Source organism: Mobula hypostoma, chromosome 4, assembly GCF_963921235.1.
Source record: "Mobula hypostoma chromosome 4, sMobHyp1.1, whole genome shotgun sequence".
Taxonomy (NCBI): Eukaryota; Metazoa; Chordata; class Chondrichthyes; order Myliobatiformes; family Myliobatidae; genus Mobula; species Mobula hypostoma.
This window is the reverse complement of record NC_086100.1, coordinates 36,931,443-36,952,481: the sequence shown is the minus strand read 5'-3', so window position 1 is coordinate 36,952,481 and position 21,039 is coordinate 36,931,443. Positions and strand designations below refer to the sequence as shown.

The 21,039-nt window shown below is 40.2% G+C and overlaps 1 protein-coding gene across 1 annotated transcript in view; it reads right to left on the bottom strand.

Moving 5' to 3' along the window:
• The window catches only part of psmd1 (proteasome 26S subunit, non-ATPase 1), a 109,189-nt gene that overhangs the window by 23,770 nt on the left and 64,380 nt on the right, over positions 1-21,039 (bottom strand). The window contains exons 17-18 of the mRNA XM_063045633.1: positions 5,698-5,812; positions 4,897-5,013 (exon numbers count right to left, since the gene is read on the bottom strand). Coding sequence (XP_062901703.1) covers positions 4,897-5,013; positions 5,698-5,812 — 232 coding nt within the window. The remainder of the gene's footprint in view (positions 1-4,896; positions 5,014-5,697; positions 5,813-21,039) is intronic.

Sequence of the window (21,039 nt, the reverse complement as noted above, 5' to 3'; positions counted from 1 at the left end):
CCAAAAGAGATGGCGAGATCTTAAATGGATTTTTGCGTCCATACTTACTCAGATGGACACAGAGTCTATAGAAGTGAGGCAAAAGAGCAATGGGATTCTGAATCGCATACAAACTACAGTGGAGGAGGTGTTTGCTGTCTTGATGAAATCTAGGGTGGATAAATCCCAAGGGCCTGACAAGGTGCTCCCCTGGAGCTTGTTAGAGGCCAGTTCAGAAATTGTGGGGGCCCAAGCACAGATGCTTAAAACGTCCTTTGTAAAGGGTGAGGTGCCAGAGAATTGGAGAATAGCTAATTTTCTGTTGTTTAAGAAAGGTTCTAAAAATAAGCCAGGAAATTATAGACCTCACTAGTAATTATAGATTCACTAGTGGGCAAGTTATTGGATAGGACCAGATATACAAATGTTTGGAAAGACAGGAACTGATTAAAGATAGTCAACATGGCTTTGTGCATGGTAGCAATTTACCAGGAAAATTGAAAAAGGCAAGGTAGTGAATGTTGTCTAAATGGACAGCAGCAAGCTCTTTGACAAGGTCCCACATGGGAGGATGGTCAAGAAGTTTCAGTTGCTTGGCATTCAGGAAGAGATAGTAAACTGGATTAGACATTGGCCTTGCAGAAGTAGCCACTGAGTGGTTGTGGATGGTTGCCTCTTTGACTGGAGGCCTGTGACTAATGGTGTGCCACAGGGAATGGTGCCAAGTCCATTGTTATTTGTCATCTACATCAACGATCTGGATGATAATATAGTAAACTAAATCAGCAGATATGCGGATGACACCAAGATTGGGGGCGTAGCAGGCAGCAAAGAACGCTATCAAAGCTTGCAGCAGTATCTAGACCAGCTGGAAAAATGGGCTAAAAAATGGCAGATGGAATTTAATGCAGACAGGTGTGAGGTGCTACACTTTGGGAAGACAAACCAGGGTAGGACTGATACAGTGAGAGGTAGGGCACCAAGGAATGCCATAGAACAGAGGGATCTGGGAATACATATTTATAATTCCTTGAAAGTGGAATCACAAGTAGATAGGGTCACAAAGAGAGCTTTTGACGCACTTGCCTTCATAATCAAAGTATTAAGTACAGTAGCTGGAATGTTATGCTGAAATTGTCTAAGATGCTGGTGAGGCCAAATTTACAGTATTGGGTGCAGTTCTGGTTACCCATCTATGGGAAAGATATCTGGTTACCCATCTATGGGAAAGATATCAGAAAAAGTGCAGAGAAGATTTACAAAGATGTTTTTAGAACTTGAGGACCTGAGTCATAGGAAAAGGCTGAACAAGTTGGAACTATATTCCAATGATCCAATCAACGGCAGAAACCGGCCACAGTGAGGAGGCTTCTCATGCGTCAGCGACGTTTGATTGAAAGGAGAGCTACGCGGGCATTCAGGCTTCCTCTGACAGTCCAATCAGCGGCAGGAGCAAGCCATAGCAACGAGGTTTCTCGCAGGGCAATGACGCTTGTTTAAATGTACAGAAGGGACAAATGTAGATTACACGTAGGACAGATAAAGGAGATGCAGTGGATGTTGTATATTTGGATTTTCAGAAAGCCTTTGACAAGGTGCCACACATGAAGCTGCTTACCAAGTTAAGAACCCATGGTATTACAGAAAAGTTACTGGCATGGTTAGAGCATTGGTTGATTGGTAGGAGGCAGTGAGTGGAAAAAATTCTGGTTGGCTGCCAGTGACTAGAGGTGTTTCACAGGGGACAGTCTTGTGACTGCTTCTTTTTTATGCTGTATATAAATGATTTAAATAATGGAATAGATGGCTTTGTTGCCATGTTTGCAGATGATACAAAGATTGGAGGAGGGGCAGGTAGTGTTAAGGAAACAGGTAGGCTGCAGAGGACGTAAAACAGATTAGGAGAGTGGGCAAGAGAGTGGCAAATGAAATACAATTTTGGAAAATGCATGGTCATGCACTTTTTCCTAAATGCGGAGAAAATCCAAAAATCTGAGAATGCAAAGGAACTTGGAAGTCCTTGTGCAGAACACCCTGAATGTTAACTTGCAAGTCCCGTCGGTGGTGAGAAAGGCAAATGTAATGTAAGCATTCATTTCAAGAGGTCTTGAATACAAGAGCAGGGATGTGATGCTGAGGTTTTATAAGGCACCGGTGAGGACTGACCTTGAGTATTGTGAACAGTTTTGGGCTCCTCATCTAAGAAAAGAGGTGCTGGCATTGGAGACAGTTCAGAGGAGGTTCACAAGGATGATTCCAAGAATGAAAGGCTTATCATACGAGGAACGTTTGATAGCTCTGGGTCTGTATCACTGGAATTTAGAGGGGAGGGGGGAATTTCATTGAAAACCTTTCAAATGTTAAAAGGCCTAGGCAGAGTAGATGTGGAAAGTATGTTTCCTCTGGTGGGGGAGTCCAAGACAAGAGGTCACAGTCTCAGAATAAAGGGGTGTCCATTTAAAACAGAGATGCAGAGAAATTTCTTTAGCCAGAGGGTGGTGAATTTGTGGAATTTGTTACCACATGCAACTGTGAAGGCCAGGTCATTGGGGGTATTTAAGGCAGAACTTGATAGATTCTTGATTGAACATGGTATCAAAGGTTACAGGGAGAAGGCTGGGGAGTGGGGCTGAGGAGGGGAGAAAAGGATCAGCTATGATTAAATGGTGGAGCAGGCTCGATGGGCCAAATGGCTGAATTCTGCTCCTATGTCTTATGGTCTTTATTCCCTAAAGTGAGGGGAGATTTAACGGCAGTATACAAAATTATGAGGGATATAGATAGGGTAATCGTAAGCAGGCTTTTCTCACTGAGGTTGAATGAGACTAGAACTGGAGGTCATGGGTTAAGAATGAAAGGTGAACTGTTTATGGCAGGGGTCCCCCACCTTTTTTGCACTGTGGACCGGTTTAATATTGACAATATTTGTTGCAGACCAGCCGACTGGGGGGGGCTGTTGGCCACGACCGGAATATAGGTGATAAGTCAACTATAAGTCACTTATCAGTGGCTAATACACTCAATTTTGTTTCTAAAGGGGTTTATCTAACGAATTTAATATTAAACACACAGCTCATACTTTCCTCGCATGAAGTGATAAGTCAATTATAACAGTGGTCCCAAACCTCCAGGCCGCGGACCAATACCGATCCACGAAGAATACAGCAGTGGCCGGAACGCACCCAGCACATCTTTAAGAAAAAAGCCAAAATAAACAAGCTAATTGTTTAGGTGCTGCTCGGCACGTAAATGCTGGCCCAGATCAGAGGCAACACAATCGGCAATCGCCTCTGATCTGGGCCGACATTTACATGCCGAGCAGCACCTAAACAATTAGGTTGTTTATTTCAGCTTTTTTCTTAAAGATGTGCTGGGTGTGTTCTGGCTACCGCTGTACCGCTGCATTCTTCGTGACCTGGAGGTTGGGGACCACTGAATTATAAGTCACTTATAAGTCAATAGCATCATAACATTTTAAGTAATGTTTGGATACTAAACACACAGCGCATATTTTCCTCGTATGAACATATAAAATCATTGCAACACACCAATATCGCTGTATCAGTGGGAACCCTGGGCTTGTTTTCCTGCAACAACACCCTCCTATCGAGGGCTGATGGGAGACAGCGATACTCGAAGGGGGTTCCTTATGTCTAATCTATTCCACAATTTAGTTTCGTTGCATTTATTGCAGAAGACTCCACTTCGCAGCGATATGGTGTTGGAAATGGAAGCAATGTTTTCAGTGCTTTCGTGGCTATCTCAGGATATTCAGCTTTGACTGTGATCCAGAATGCCGGCAGAGATGTTACGTCAAACATACTTTTCTGCCCACCGTCATTTGCAAGCTCGAGGAGTTGATCTTTTTCCCACGCTGAAAGGTGAACTGTTTATGGCAGGGGTCCCCCACCTTTTTTGCACTGTGGACCGGTTTAATATTGACAATATTTCTTGCAGACCGGCCGACTGGGGGGGGGCTGTTGGCCATGACCGGAATATAGGTGATAAGTCAACTATAAGTCACTTATTAGTGGCTAATACACTCAATTTTGTCCCTGGATGATTCACCGGGGACATTCACAAAAGGGTCACGGACCCATTCCTTTGCACGTTCTGGGTCATTGATGACCTCGCGTGCGTTAAAAGTTCAACAGCGGGCGTGACAGGGAATGAGGAAAGGTGCAGCTGACTCATATCATTTCATATTGCCAAATCATATCGTTTCCTCGCGGCCCGGTGGTTGGGGACCACTCGTTGATGGTGAACATGAGGGGGATTCTTTTCACTCAGAGTGGGGAGAGTGAGGAATGAACTGCCAGTACAAGTGATGATTCAGGTTCAATTTTAGTAATTGAGAGAAATTTGGATAGGTACATGGATAAGAGGGGTATGGAGGGCTATGGTCCCGGTGCAGGTCGATTGGGCTAGGCAGATTAATAGTTTGGCAGAGACTAAATGGCCGAAGCAACTGCTTCTGCGCTGTAGTGTTTTTTGATTCTTGGAGTGTAGCAGAATGAGGGGTGACCTCAAAAGTTTATAAAATCATAAGTGGTGTGGATAAGGTAGGTGTTCACAGTCGGCTCCGCGGGGCTGTGGAGTCCTAAACTAAAGGGCATAAGTATATGATTAGAGGGAGGGATTTTAGAAAGTCCTGAGAAGCAACTTCTTTAAACAGAGAGCAAGTGAGTACCTGGAATAAAATGCCTGAAGAAATGGTCCAGGCAGATACAACTGCAACATTAAATAAGCATTTGGACAGGTACATGGATGGAAGGGTATTAGGCTAAACTCAGGCAACTGGGATCAGCATGGTGGATGCTGTGGGCAGCATGGACTAATTGGGCTAAGTGACCTTCTGCCATATCATATTACTCTATGACTCGATGGACTGAAGGCACATTTTGTAATCAGCCTTACCTTTGGACATGTGATTTCTGTTTGCTGGATGAGGAGCAGAGCAGATGCGATCAGAGCACCTTGGCGGACATAATTCACTGGATCATTAGTCATGGGCTCCAGAAGATTTATAGCTTCCTGCAAGAGTATGGAAATATTCGTAATGATGAATGTAAAAGCTAGATTTTAGATACACTCTGGAATTTCTGAGCTAGACATTAATAACTTGAAAATCCAAAGAATCAGTCTTTTAGTGGTATCAATGTCACGCTTGTAGACACAACAGATTTGTACCTAAAGTGATCACCCAGCTTGTGTTTGAACTCCTCAAAGTAGAGGATTCTGCATACCAACCAACAAATGCTGAATGACTAACGAATTAGAAGATATTTGTTGTTGATCTTTAAAGTCTGTGTGGGAACCTAAATGAATAAAAGAGTTAGAAAAATAAAACGTGGTGGATCTCACTGTGATGATTAATGCTCTGGACAGAATATCCACATTCTTTTATGATACATCAATTATTTCAATGGGTCTTACTATTCAAAGTATTTCTTCAAATACCTTTGGCAAAGCACATCAGATCGGTTTCAAATGAATGCCCACTGGTTGAGAGTTCAACTGATTAAAAGTTCCGGCTTTGCTCTGCGCAATCATGCAGAGAGGTCAACATCTTGTTGCAAAAATTAAATCAGATATTAAATTTACTGATATTATGCCCTACAGTGAGTTAACTGGGTTAAATAATATTAAAGTTGCCTCCAATTTTACACAATAGGGACACAGAACATCTAGTAACTGTAAACTACTATATAATCTCACCTTGTTGCCAGTTCCAGCACAGCAAATGCCTAGTGCCAGAGCAGCACCATACCGCACGTGGGGGTTATAACTTTCAGAAAGAAGAGACACCACACTTGGGCACTGTTCTGGTGTTCTATAAAACAAAGAAAATATTAAATGTAAAATAACATTAATTTTAAATTCAAATTATCATTCATTACATGAAACCAACAACTTCTGTATTACCAACTATGCATAAATATCTCATTAGTTTTACCAATCATTTTGATTTGGTGACACACATAATGGTACAGAGAGCAACTGCTATGGGAATGCGTAACTGAACCCCAGATGAGAATTGTTACCTCTGTATATAAAGATGTTTACTCAAAAAATAGTATGTCACTATTCTACATCAGCAGACGTGATGACCACCCACATTGCAGGATTTGAATCCCACTACTGTAAGGGAACAGGCTAAATATTCATTCAAGTTCAAAAGAAGAAAGATTTGTCACAGATGGTTGAAAAAACAATGCCTCTCCAGATGTGCTGGAAAGCTCCAGAGGTAGCACTTCTTGTTCTTGAGAGTGGGGGGAAAAAGCCAGTAATATAGGGAATGTGGAATAAAGATTTGCCAAGCAATTGGCAACCTTTCTTCCACTTCCATTTTCCATAGGAATGCCACTTTTATAGTAGAATTTAAATTATGCACATCAGTATACTGACATTAAATGGTTAAGAAATAAGACCATAAGATATAGGAGCAGAATTGGGCTGTTTGGCCCACTGAGTCTGTTCTGCTATTTCATCATGGCTGATCCAATTTTCCGTTCAGCCTCAGTCTTCTCCCTATATCCCATCATACCAACCAATCAAGAATCTTTCAACCTCTGCCTTAAATACACATAAAGGCTTGACCTCCACTGCTGCCTATAGCAAAGAATTCCACAGATTCACCACTCTCTGGCTAAAGAAATTCTTCCTCAACTCTGTTCTAAAAGGATGTCCCTCTATTTTGAGGCGTTGTCCTCTGGTCTTAGACTCTCCAACCATAGGAAACATCCTCTCCATATCCACCTTAGGTTTCAATGAGATCACCATTTATTCTTTTGAATTCTAATGAATACAGGCCTAGATACAAATGTTCTTCATGTGACAAGCTAATCAATTCCGGAATCATTTTAGTGAACCCCCTTTGAACTCTCTCCAGTTTCAGGACATTCTTTCTAAGAAAAGGGTCCAAAACTGCTCACAATACTTCAAGCGAGTCCTCACCAGTGCTTTACAAGTCTCAACATGACATCCTTGCTTTTATATTCTAGTCCTCTTGAAATCAATGCTAACACTGCATTTGCCTTACTCATCACAGACTCAACCTGCAAATTAACCTTCAGGTAATCCTGCACAAGGACTTCCAAGTCTCTTTGTGACTGTTTTTTGTATTTTCTCTCCATTTAGAAAATAGTCAACCTTTTCATTTCTTCTACCGAAGTGCATGACCATACACTTCCTGACACTGTATTCCATCCGCCATTTCTTTGCCCATTCTCCTAATTCAAGTGCTTCTGTAGCCTCTCTACTCCTTCAAAGCTATCTGTCCCTCCACCTATCTTCATATCGTCTGCAAACTTTGCAACAAAGCCAACAATTCCATCATCCAAATCTCTGACATATAACATAAAAAGAATCGATCCTAACACAGCCCACACCTCCCCCACCACCCGTGGAACACCATTAATCACCGGCAGTCACCCTTTATTCCCACTCTTTGCCTCCTGCCAATCAACCACTGCTTTATCCACACTAGAATCTTCCTTACGAGTAGCTTGTTAACAGCCTCATGTGTGGCACCTTGTCAAAGGCCATCTGAAAATCCCAAGTACACAACATCAACCAATTCTCCTTTGTCTAGCTTGCTTGTTATTTCTTCAAAGAATTCCAACAGATTTTTCAGGCAAGATTTTCTTTTGAGGAAACTATGCTGACTTAATTAAGTTGGTCAGTAAAACTACTGAAAATCTTTTCTTTGTACTTTTGTCAGTTAAATAAAGGTTCACGTGAATTAACATATCACAGATTTTCGTTTTATTGCATTTTGGAAAATATCCCAACTTTTTTGGAAATGGGGTTTGTACTTGGGCAGTGGACCTCCTCTCAAAACTTCCAATGTCTGGGTTGGTCGTTGTTCAAAGCTCTTTTGTCCCAAGAAAGGGCACAGGTTAAAGTTGAGAGGAGAAAGATTTAAAAAGGACCCGATAGGTGACTTCTTCACACAGAGGGTGGTGAGTACATGGAACAAACTCCAGAGAAAGTCGTTGAGGCAAGTACAACAACAATACTATAAAACATTTGCATAAGCATATAGCTAGAAAAGATTTAGGGGGATATGGGTCAAACATGAGAATATGGTACTAGCTTAGATGAGCACTTTGATTGACGAGCTGGGCCAAAGGATTTGCTTCCATGATGAATTCCAAGTCACACTACTGCTTTAGCTGGCTTTAAAAATTTTCTCGCTAATGCGATTCCCATTTTTAGGTTTCACATCAGCTAAAGTCAGAGTTATACAGCGTGGACCCATCTTGTCCATGCCAACCAAGATGCCTTCTTGAACCCGTCTGCATCTTTCTAAACCTTTCCTATCCATGAAGTTGTCCAAATGACACAATGGATGTGTTGGGCCAAAGGGCCTGTTTCTGAGCTGTAAAGCACCTGGACTCTAGACTGAGCTCCGTAACTGTCACATATGTGACCTATGCAGAGTGAAACCTCATTTCAAACACACAAGACTAAGTGAAGGAAAAAATGATGCAACCAGGTAATCGTACTTTTAGATAACCTTGCCTGTTCTCTCTATAAATGTCAGCTAACTTGCTGTGTTCCTAATATTTCCTGTTTATGTTTCAGATTGTCAACATTTGTAACTTTTTTCTTGTTTACGCTGGTTTCATTGCAGATCTAAAAAGTAAAATTGGCATGAGGCTTTTAGCCTTCTATAGCTTTAAAGACCTATTGAATTCTACAATCGAAACTTAACAAAAATCAAAGTAAAAATACCACAGAAAGATTACTACTTTCTGCAGCACTTAACTTTACAGTGCTTATGTTTTGCTAGCGATGTCCTTTTATAAAAAGTCATAAACTTGTACATAAAAAAACAAGAATTCCTCAGAAGCCATCTCAGAAACCTCAAATGAAGATGAACAATTAGTACATCATTACTTTATAATCGTCACATGTACTGAGATGGAGTGAAATAATTGTCTTGCATACTATCTACACAGATATCATTACAACAGTGTACTGAGGTAGTACAAGGCATAATAATACGAGAATGCAAAATATAGTGTTACAGTTTCGGTGCAAAACACAACTGCAGGTAGACAATAAGGTACAAGGCCATAATGAGGTAGATGAAGCAAAGAGTCCATCTGCACACAAGCTGGGGTCTGATCAGCCCCGGCTGGGTCACCTGGAGGAGGGTGTACGATGTTGAAAGACCCGAAACACCTGATGATTCCAGGAATATCACTGAAGACGTGTCCAGAAGCATCGGTAGATGTATGTACACAGCATAAATAGGAGATATTCAATAGTGGGATGGAAGCTGTCCTTGAGCCTGATGGTACATGCTTCCAGGCTTTTGTATCTTCTGCCCAATGGGAGCAGAGAGGGTGGGGTCTTTTATTATGTTGGCTGCTTTACCGAAACAGCAAGAAACGTAGATAGAGTCCACAGAGGGGAGACCGGCTTCCATAATAAGCTGAGCTGTATCCAACACTCCCTGCAGTTTCTTGAGATCACAGACAGAGCAGTAGCCACACCAGCCCATAATGTAGCTACATAAAATGCTTCCTATAGTCATAATTAAAATTTGCAGATCTTCTTCTTCATGTGCCTTGCGCGTTACACACTTGGGCGATCATGGCTTTCCACATCAAACGATCCCACGCGGCGTCAATGATATCTCGCACACTTTGGTCTGTTAGTTCTTTCACAGTGTCCATATATTTTCTTCTTTGTCTTCCTCTTCCGCATTTCCCAGGCATACAGCCTTGTAATGTAAGGCATTCTATTTCTCCCTTTCTGATGACGTAGCCCAGGAATTTAAGTTTCCTCTCATTTAATGTTCCATTAAAGATCTTTTTGTATGGGCATATTGGAGTACTGTCTCATTAATTACCCTGTCTCTATATAATATTTTCAGCATTCTTCTAAGAAACCACATTTCTGTTGCTTCTACGTTTCTTTGGAGTTCTGGTGTTATAGTCCATGTTTCAGAAGCATACAGCAAGATTGACCAGATGTAACATTTTAGTAGCCTAAGCCTTGTTGTCATAGAAATGTGTCTGTTGGTAAAAACGGGCTTCATTTTTTGGAAGTTGGTTTTGGCAATGGCAATTCTTCTTTTTATTTCTACTTTACTTCTAGCATCTTGTGATACAAAGCTACCAAGGTAATTAAAGCTGGTCTTTTCTTCAATCTCTTGGTTACTGATTGGCAGTTGGGAGTATCCTGCTGTTTTGATAATAGCATACATTTGTTATTTTTTTTACAGTTGATGGTTAGCCCAAAATCTGCACTTGTTTGTACTACTTTGTCTAGGAGGATTTGTAGGTCTTCTGCAGCACTTGCTATCGTCTGCATATCTTATATTGTTGATGTTAACACCTCCAATTTTTATCCCATCTAGGTCTTCTATTTCTCTGAAAGTCATTTCACTATAGATATTAAACAATTCCGGTGAGGCAACGCATCCCTGTCTAACTCCTCTTTGAATTTTAGTCCAACTGCTTATATTATCATCAATTTTTACCGCCGTCATTGATTCCAATATAAATTTTGAAGCAGTTGTTGGTCCCTTCCGTCAATGTTTAGTTTAGTGAGAATTTGAAATAATTTTTCATGTTACACTTTGTCAAATGCTTTAGTGAAATCAATAAAACATAAAAAGACATCAGTTTGATATTCAATTGCCCTTTCTGAAAGCATTCTCAGTATGAAAATTGCATTTCTAGTTCCTCCATCCTCAATAATCCCATATTGTAGTTTAAAAGTTTCAGGCCTTAACTTGTTTTTAATTCGACTCAGAACAATTCTCAACAAAATCTTTATTATGTGACTCATAAAACTGATAGTTTTATAATTTCCGCAGTCAATAGTTACAGGAATTTTTGGCAGAGTTATAAATACTGATTTCAAGAGATCCTCAGGCAATACAGCAGACTCATATATGCCATTAAACTGTTCAAAAAGAATATCTATGCCCAGATCTTCTAGGGCTTGTATAATTTCCATTGAAATTTCATCAGGTCCAGTGGCTTTATCATGTTTCATGCTTTTCATTGCTTTAGTTATTTCTTCTTTGGTAATAGGTGGGCCAGAATTAGGGTGTTTAATATCTGGGGGTTCCCCTCTATTATCCTCAAACAGCTGCTGTATATACTGAACCCACCCCTCACATACTTCATCTCGATCTGTTAGTATGGATCCGTCTGCTGATCTTATGCATCCTGTAGAGGAGGTTTTCTTAACTCCAGTGATTTCCTTAATTTTCTTGTGCATTTCTTTGCTGTTGTTAATATGGCCTTCTACTTCATTGCATTTTTGATTCAGCCATTCTTCCTTTGCAATATTGCACAATTGTCTGGTCTGTCTGTCTAGCTCTCTGTATTCACTTCATTATTCTTCACTAACCTTCTTTATTCCATCAGATCTAGCATTTCTTGGGTTACCCATCCCTGTTGGTGTGTTGGATTTCTTGTACTGGGATTATCTCCTCTGCTGATTGCTGTATAGAATATTTCAAACTGTCCCAAATAGATGTTATTACGTTTTCGTTGAGGTGTTCTTCTATAGCTGTCTTAAATTGTTGCTTAAGTATGCTATCTTTTTAAAGTTCTCCCAATATATACTTCTTCCTCTTTTTTCCGTGTTTCAGTTTCTTTAATTTTGTTTTAATGGTAGCTATTACTGGATGGTGATCTGAACCACAGTCTGCTCCTGGGTAGGCTTTAGAATTTGTGATATTATTTCTAAAGCGTTCATTGATGGTAATGAAATCTATTTGATTCCTTGTTCTCTCTCCAGGGTTAATCCAAGTACACAATCTACGTGGATGGTTTTTATACCAAGTTTTGGTGATCACTTGGTTGTTTCTGGCACACCAATCAGTAAACTTTTCTCCATTTTCATTTTTCTCCCCTAATCCAAAGAGTCCTATTATGTTATCAACCCTTTCCTGTCCAACTTTGGTGTTAAAGTCTCCCATGGCTAGTTTTATATCCTGAGATTTACACTGCTCATAAGCACTGTTGAGATCTTCATAAAACTTGTTGATATCCTCTTCATCCACATCATTTGTTGGTGCTTAGGCTTGGATTATGCTAATGTTAAAAGGGTTACCCCTTAATTTAACTAAAAGCAGCCGATCAGATAGCACCCAATATCCCATAAGACATTTTGATACTTGTTTGTTTAAAATAATTCCAGCTCCATACATATGCTGTTGACCTCCAGAATACATTATAAGAGAACTATTCTTAGTGAATTTGCCACTGACGGTCCATCTAATTTCTGACAGGCCTAAGACATCAACTTCCAACCTTTTCATTTCATTTAATGTGTTGTCCAACTTTCCTTTCTGGTAAAGTGTACGGATGCTCCATGTTGCTACCCTTAGCCTTTCCCTATTGCTTACAGTCTCTGGATGACGGTCTGGTGTCACCTGCAGCACTTGACTACCCCTACCGGGCAAGGTGTTGTTCTGTTGATTAGAATCAACCCCATTCACACTGTTGTCTGGTTTCCTTCTTTTGTTTCTTTCCATGATTGATTAGGCAGAAATTTCAACAGTGGTTTGCCGTTGCCTTCTGCTGCCGCAGGGCTCATCTAACTAGAGCATTTGACCTCTACTGGTGTTCCCAATTGGGATTCATACACCAGGCGTCGCCCAACCTTTGCTGTTGTTGTACAAAGACAATCCTCCACCAAAGTTTGGAATCCATCTCCATGCTGCTGGAGACTCCAGTGATTTTAGGTGACACCACCACCATTGGTCTGGTTATTTTTCTGGCCCCAAACATTCGCCATAGACAGAGAACATTGATGATTAAAATCATTAAAGTTAATTGATTATATAGACTTTCTAACATACTACAGGATAGTTTGAAGTCTTCATATTCCACCTGCCTGCCAGGCATTTCCTGTCACATCTATGAAAAAGTCTACAGTTCCCTCTCAGACCTTATTAGTTACCTAAAAATCAGAGTGGAACCAGACTATCCCCAATTTCAAGGGATACTACAAGAAGAGAAAGAATTACTGAGGCCTGTGATCAAAAAACTCCATACAAGGGAATTAAATCTATACAAGCAAACCAACTGAAGAATATGTCCATATCATATTTTGATGATTCAGTTCCTGAAACTCCCTGCTGAATAGTACCATTGGGACCATCTTAATAGATGGACTTCACCACCATCAATGGCAATTAAGGACGGAAGATAATTGGCAACTTTTCCTAAATCCCCAAAATAAGGATAAAAAGTCTCAGTGCAATGTGGAAAGAACAACAGGCTTCACATATAATAATGACTTCAAATGTAATACTTGTGGAATATGGGAGCAAGCTTAGTTGTGATAAAGATTATGATTAATTATGTAAACACGAGGAATTCTGCAAATGCTGGAAATTCAAGCAACACACAAAGTTGCTGGTGAACGCAGCAGGCCAGGTGGCATCTCTAGGAAGAGGTACAGTCGGCATTTCGGGCCGAGACCCTTCCTAAGGACTAACTGAAAGAAGAGCTAGCAAGTGATTTGAAAGTGGGAGGGAGAGGGGGAGGGGGAGATCCAAAATGATAGGAGAAGACAGGAGGGGGAGGGATGGAGCCAAGAGCTGGACAATTGATTGGCAAAAGGGATATGAGAGGATAATGGGACAGGAGGCCCAGGGAGAAAGAAAAAGGGGGGGGGGACCCAGAGGATGGGCAAGGGATATAGTGAGAGGGACAGAGGGAGAAAAAGGAGAGAGAAAAAGCATGTGTGTATATGCCTGGCCTACTGCGTTCACCAGCAACTTTGATGTGTGTTGCATGATGAATTACGTCTTTCTTCTTTTTGTGCATGAACATCAGCTAATAATTTTACCATCCAACACAAACTTCTAACTAAATAAAATACAAAATGTAGAGCTATTTGCATTTTGAATCCTCCTCAGTTCCTTCTTTGGGTAACAAAGCTTGCAAACAGTAGAGTACAGTTTTTTGAAAGGAAGGCGGCTTCAGTGAAGTAGGTTGATAGTGAATGACCAACTTCAAACTGGCATTTCTTTTTTTTTGTAATATTTTTAACTGAATTTCATCAAACATTTCCATAAGATGTATTTCAGATACTGTACATATATATCATACAATCATATTTGTCAGAAACCTCCACATAATATTTATCTGAGGTAACCAATTTCCCCCCGGATCAATAAAGTATGACTATGACTAGAAAGGAGACAAAAGAAAGAACAATTGAAAGAAGAAAACTACGTACAGAGTAGGGAGTGATCTTTTTTTTTTACAACATATTCATTGACTTGTGAGAATAAAATCAGGCCTATGAGGTGTTATGTAGTTAAACCATTTTTTCCAGTATGAATAAAATTGTTCCAACTTATGATTAACAGATGCTGTTATCTTCTCCATTTTGTAAATGTCCATTGTAATTTCCATCCATGCGTTTAAAGTTGGGCTCTCCTGTGATAACCATTTCCTGGTAAGGGTCGTTTTACCAACCACCAGCAGTACATTCATTAAATATTTATCTCTTTTCAACCATTCTTTGAGGTATATACCCAAAATATATGGTCTTACTCTCTAAGGGTATTTCACATTTAAAGATGTCTTGTAGGGCATTATGTATCCCACTTCAATAGTCTTTGATAATGGCGCAGTCCCAGAAAATATGATAATGGTTTGCATTTTGATTTCCACAATTTCTCCAGCAAACAGGGGGGGGTTTGCTATCATAATGGGATTTCTGAGAGGATGTAATAAAATATCTTATCAAGTTTTTCCACCCGAACTCCCTCCATTTCTGTGAACTGGTACACTTCCATTGATACCTCCATATTATTGTCCAATCTTCAAACTGGCATTTTTTTTTGACAGTTTACATCTGCAACCAGGGAACACTACAATATGACATCACAGGTGAGGCATATAAGTGGCAAGTGATGGTGGGGTGTGTTAAGTTAACGAAATTAAGCTTATAAACTCAATAAATTAAATGAGGTAAATTTGACAAATGTTAAACTAACCAATTAAATAAAAAATAAGAGAACAAAGAGAAATATTGCTTCTGCAATTTGTGGGAGCTTGCGGACACTTTTATCTAGGGGGACCACATCCAAGGTAAATGCTGCAGTCAGAAGAACTTTAGTTCCGTGTTAAGGAGCTGTTCGCCAGGCTGCATGCACTGTAAGACACGAAGAAGGGAAACTGGATGACCTTGATTAAATACTTTGGAAATGACACTTGGTCAGGAATGAGGATCCAAGTGAAAGTGTTTGCAGGATCCTGGATAATACGTCTGAGTGTATTGCAAACTGTGCGGAGAAGTGTTGGGAACTGCTATCTGAATGTAGCATTGCAAACAGGAAGCACACCATATAATAGAAAAATGTTAATGTCCGAAGAAGTGAAAAAGATAAAAGTGTTGATAGAATGCAAGGGAGAGAAAGGAAAAAGATTAGCAAACTCAAGAGTTGATACCCCGTGGCAGTAATGTTCATAATGGGGAATATTAAAAAGGCACAATAATTTAAACAGAAGTAGATACAAGGAATTATTCAGAAACGTTAGAAGAACCAAGACTCCAGCGAGGAAGTAAAGGAAATACAGTGGATTCCGGTTAATTAGGCCATTGGTTAATCAGGGCAGCCACTTACTTGGGACAAGTCATAAAGAACAAAAACTAGTTAAGAAAATATCTGTGATTCCCTTGATATATTTGCTGCCGAATTGGAAAAGGAAACTGTTGCCAAACAGTTTTTAAACTAGTGTCAGTTGCATGAACTTGTGTGGCCGTTAACACTACACTGTGCTTACAGCGAACAATTTTCAAATAGCATCCTACATCAAAGTTGCTGGTGAACGCAGCAGGCCAAGCAGCATCTATAGGAAGAAGTGCAGTCGACGTTTCATCCTGACGAAGGGTCTCGGCCTGAAACGTTGACTGCACCTCTTCCTATAGATGCTGCTTGGCCTGCTGCATTCACCAGCAACTTTGATGTATGTTGCTTGAATTTCCAGCATCTGCAGAATTCCTGTTGTTTGCTTTCAAATAGCATCAGTTGCTTGTGATTGTGTTCAAAAGGTAGTGATTTTGTTACTGATATTTGGCGAGAAATAAGCAGAACTGTTTTGCTCACTGTGGTTTCAAGCATTCAGGCTTGGAGATGCCAGAATGGACAGAGCGGACAGTTTTTAAGTAGCGCAGTTGCGTGTGCTTGTGTTATCCATTTGGGATGACTGATGTAGATTCAAAAAGCAGTGATATTCGATAATTGTTTTTTTTTATTTTGACTTTATGCCAAAATCTTGGCTAATTGGGGTAGCGGCTTAATTAGACCAAAATGTAGTGGTCCTGATGTGTTCCAATAATCGGAATCCAGCGTGTTAAGAAAATAATGCTGGAGTAATTAGTAGCAACAAAAATTAATAAATCCTCAAGGCCTACAAGAAGTAGCTTATAAAATACTTCATTGCTTATTATTTTCCAGAATTCTATAGATCATGGAACAGCAATGAAACAGTTCTTGCAGACTAGAGGTGGCTCCACTTTGATTAGCCTTATGTCAGTAATAGAATGAGACAGAAAATATCAACAGGGTTAGACAAAATCAGTGTGGGTTTCTACCAGGGAAATAGTATTTGACAAACCTATAGCAGTTCTTTTATTGAGGATATAACTGGTAGAATAGATCAGAGTGGATAAACTGTGATGTTATCCAGTTCAACAGGAAATGCAGAAAGGCAGCACAGCACTTATACAGTGTCAGGTTGTGAAATGTTGCTGTATACTACAAAGACTCAGATGTCCTTGTACACCAGCAAACATGAAGATGCATTAAGCAGTTAAGACAGCAAATGGTATGCAAGCCTTCAAAGTAAGATGTGAATTCAACAGCAATGCTGTTTTGTAAAATCATACACTGCATTAAAAGTCAAGTACATTTATTATCAAAGAATGTATAAAATTTATCAACGAGATCTGTTTGCTTACAGGTAGCCACAAAGTAAGAAACCCAAAAGAACGCAAAGAAAGAAAAAAAAGAAAACCAACACTCAATGCACAAGAAGAGAAAGAAAAAAAAACTAATCATGCAAGCAATTGAAGCAAACAGCAATATTCCAAACCAAAATTGAGTCCTCAGTTCAAAACCCTGGAGCAGCCTGGAGCAGGCCCAAAGCCTCGCTTATCAGTTCATCATATTAGCAGGCATGGAGCATAGCAGCCAGGGCAGTCTTCATAGTCTCAGCGCCATGGAGAGAGCAAAATCTGCTCTCACCTTAGATCCTGACACCCTGGCTTTTCAGTCTATCTGGGCCAGCGTTTGAACTGACCAAACAAAAGACAGTGAAAGGCTCCAGTGCCCTGGACAGAGGAGTGAACATCACAGAGAGTGAGCGAAATATGTTCTGGCCTCTGATCTGGGCCTCCGTGCAAACTGTCTCAACAGTTGATTGTACCTCACACCAGGACCCGCTGCTGCAAAGGGCTCAGGGTCTAGACCTCTCATCCTCATCTCCGAATAGCTCACTCCATCTGCATCGATTCTGCAACACACCATCTCAGCTCATCCCCCAAACTTGCCTTGCCACCGCTCACCCCCTCACTGTTTATGGTAAAAAGCTAACATAATTTACCCCAAAAAAAATTAGAGTGATGTTTTTAGTCATATTGCTTAACTTTTTAACTACCAGTGAGCTGTCACACGTGTTTGGTAGTGCCATCTTAATCATTAGTGAAACCCCGGCCCCCCGCAGTACTGTGTGCAGTTCTGGTCCCCTTACCCAAGGATATAACTACCATAGAAGGGATGTAGCAAAGGGGCACCAGACTGATTCCTAGGATGACAGGTCTGCTGAATGATGAGAGGTTGACTATCATTCTAGTGAATGCAAGGGGATCCAAATAAAAACTCTGACAGGGCTGAGCAACTGGATGCAAGGAGAATGTTTCTTCTGGCTGAAGTTGGAGAATGATGGGTCAGAGCATGGATCACTAAATCCAGGACAATGAACCTGTGAAATTCTCTGTCACAGAGAACTGAAGGTGTGGAGGAGAAAATGACAAGATGATAAGGAAAAAAGATATTAAAATTTCTAAATGCAAAAGCATCAAGGAAAGTGGGGAAAGAGCAGGAATATGAATTCAGATAAAGGATAGCTTTGAAAAGCAGAGCAGGTTTGAAGGTCCAACTGGTCTACTCATATTGCCATTTTTCTATGTTTCTATACAAACAACGGGTTGATAATGAATAAACATGCAAATTTATTGAGGAGAGGGAAATATTGGAAAAGCATTTACTTGAGGCAACAATGAAGATAATAGATAGAATAACAGAGTGAGTAAATAGCCCCCACTAAGTGAAGGCAGGGGGAGAGTAAATAACTAAACAGCAAAACCTAAAATGTTGTGCTGAGACTAATACTGTTGATGCAGAACTGCTACTCTGAGGAATTAATGACTTTGAATTGTATTTCCTTGAATTCAACATCAGCAAAGTAAAACGTGATCCATAATAAAACTTTATTAAATCTGCATTTATCATACCAAGATAGTCATTTCATACCTCATTTCATTTCATTGCTCAAGATTCCTAATTAGTGCAAAATGGTACATGTTTCTTAAAAACAAATCACTTGCTAACCAAGAGGCATTTTTAATATAGTTCCCATCAACATATCAACCTATTAAATACATCAATTGTAACCAGCTTATTTCAGGACCTGAATTCTTGATAATTATCACATTTATGGTGCAATCTGAATTGATGCTACAAAAATCTATTACAATAACTTGAGAATACAAGTTTATCTATTGTCTGTGCAAAGAAGGACTCTGATCTATGAGGAAGAAATGTGAAAACATCCGAATCAAATTTAGGGTTATCAAAAATGTTAGGCTTGGCATTGGCAAAGTAACAAGTTGGCAAGATGGGGGAGCATGCCCAGAATTTATTTGATGCTTCTACTAAGTTATTGGATAAATCTCACTGAAGCAGCCTGCTGTGGCCATGTGGTTCCCAAGAGCCTCATAAATTCACTATTAAAGCTGCTCTTAAAAGAGGGCCAGAAGTGACAGTGCAAACTGAAACCCCAGCTCACACAATGCCTTGAAGATCTTCTGTCAGAAGACTGAATCATGGTTTCTAAATATCTGAGCTAATCAAGGTTAAATAATTAAATTAATACATTTATTTGAAAACAACTGACTGATGTAAATTAATTATAACACAAGTGTTAATTCATATAAAGTTCATGAACAAAATACCCAGTTCAGTGTTTTGGAAGAGCAATGGCCCCATTACATCCGCTCAGAGTGTCAAAACCGAGGGACCAGATACGAAGTGTGTCTAGCCCTTCAGCTTAGGACAGTCAGGAGTCAGTAGTGAATCTATGGGTCAGAATGAGAGGTCAGATGCAGTAGGCAGACATGCAAGTCTGAAATGCACTCATTCACAGAATACATCCAACCAAATTCCTGTATGGATCGTCAAACTAGCCATTTTTCGCGGTATGTTTCAAAGCTAAGTGAGAGACTGATGACTTAAAAAACAAAAATGGAAAAAGACGAAGAAAGAAACTGTGTTTACAACTTGCTCTCTTGCATTTCCTTCTGGTAATCTACAGCACTACAACCAAAAGATTAATACATCTCAGTTTGAATAAGCTCACAAGAAGAAAAATTTCAAAGTTTGCTTTGCTTCACCCTATAGTTCACTGCAACCTTAAGAGTGCTGCAAACTTATCTGTTTCAACTTTAGGATTACAAGACCTCAAGACAGCGGACCTGAATTAGGTCATTCAGCCCATCAAGTCCTCTCATCGATCATGGCTGTTCTATCATCTCTCTCAACCCTGTTCTCCTGCCTTCTCCCTGTAATCTTTCACACACCAACTAATCAAGCACCTATTAACCTCCACTTTAAATATACCCAACAACTTGGCCTCCACAGCCTTCTGTGGAAATGCATTCTACGGATTCACCACCCTCTGGCGAAAGAAATTCCTCCTCATCTCTGTTTTAAAGGGGCAACCTTCTATTCTGAGGCTGTGCCCTCTGGTTCTACATTCTCCCACTATTGGAAATATCCTCTCCATTTCCACTCTTTCGGTGTTTCAGTATTCTGTAGCTTTCAATAAGATCCATCCGGCCCCCTGCCATTCTTCAATAGGTTTCAATAGGTACATTTAATGTTGGCGAAATATATACAATATACACCCTGAAATTCTAATGAGATTCCAACAAGTACAGGCTCAGAGCCATCAGACTCTACTCGTACAGTATGTTAACCTTTTAATTCCCAGGATCACGTCAGCCAAATCTCCTATTCATAATAGTATCTTTCCTGTAATACCATGGGTTCTTACCTTGTTTTGAAGCCTCAGGTGTGGTACTGTGTAAAAGGCCTTCTGAAAATCCAGGTAAACAACATTCATTGACTCTCATTTGTCTATCCTGCCTGTTAATTCCTCAAAAAATTCCAACAGATTTGTCAAACAGGTTTGTCCCCTTAAGAAAACCATGCTGACCTTGGCCTATGTTATCATGTGCCTCCAAGTACCCCAAAACTTCATCCTTAATAATGGACTCAACATCTTCCAATCCACTGAAGTCAAGCTAAATGGTCTATGACTTCCTGTCTTTTGCTTCATTCCTTAAAGAGTGGAGTAACTTTTGCGATTTTCAAGTCCTCTGGAACCATTCCAGACTCTAGTGAATCCCGAAAGATCTCTGCTAATGCCTCCACAATCTCACTGGCTACTACTTTCAGAACCCTGGAACGTAGTCCATCTGGTCTATGTGACCAATCTACTTTCAAACCTTTCAGCTTCCCAAGCACCTTTTCCTTAGATATAACAACTACACTCACTTCTTCCCCCGACGTTCTTGAATTTCTGGCATGCTGCTGGCAGCTTTCATAGTGAAGACCAATTGGAGACCATATGACTATGGTCTTCTTAACGACCCCTAAATCAAATCTTCTCCTTGCTTGCTAATGCTTTCAAAGTCTTTTTGTCCGCTCCAAGTTTGGTTTCAGTAAGTGCTGCCAAATCATAGCTTTGTGCACATTAGATCCTGTTAGGTAGATTTATG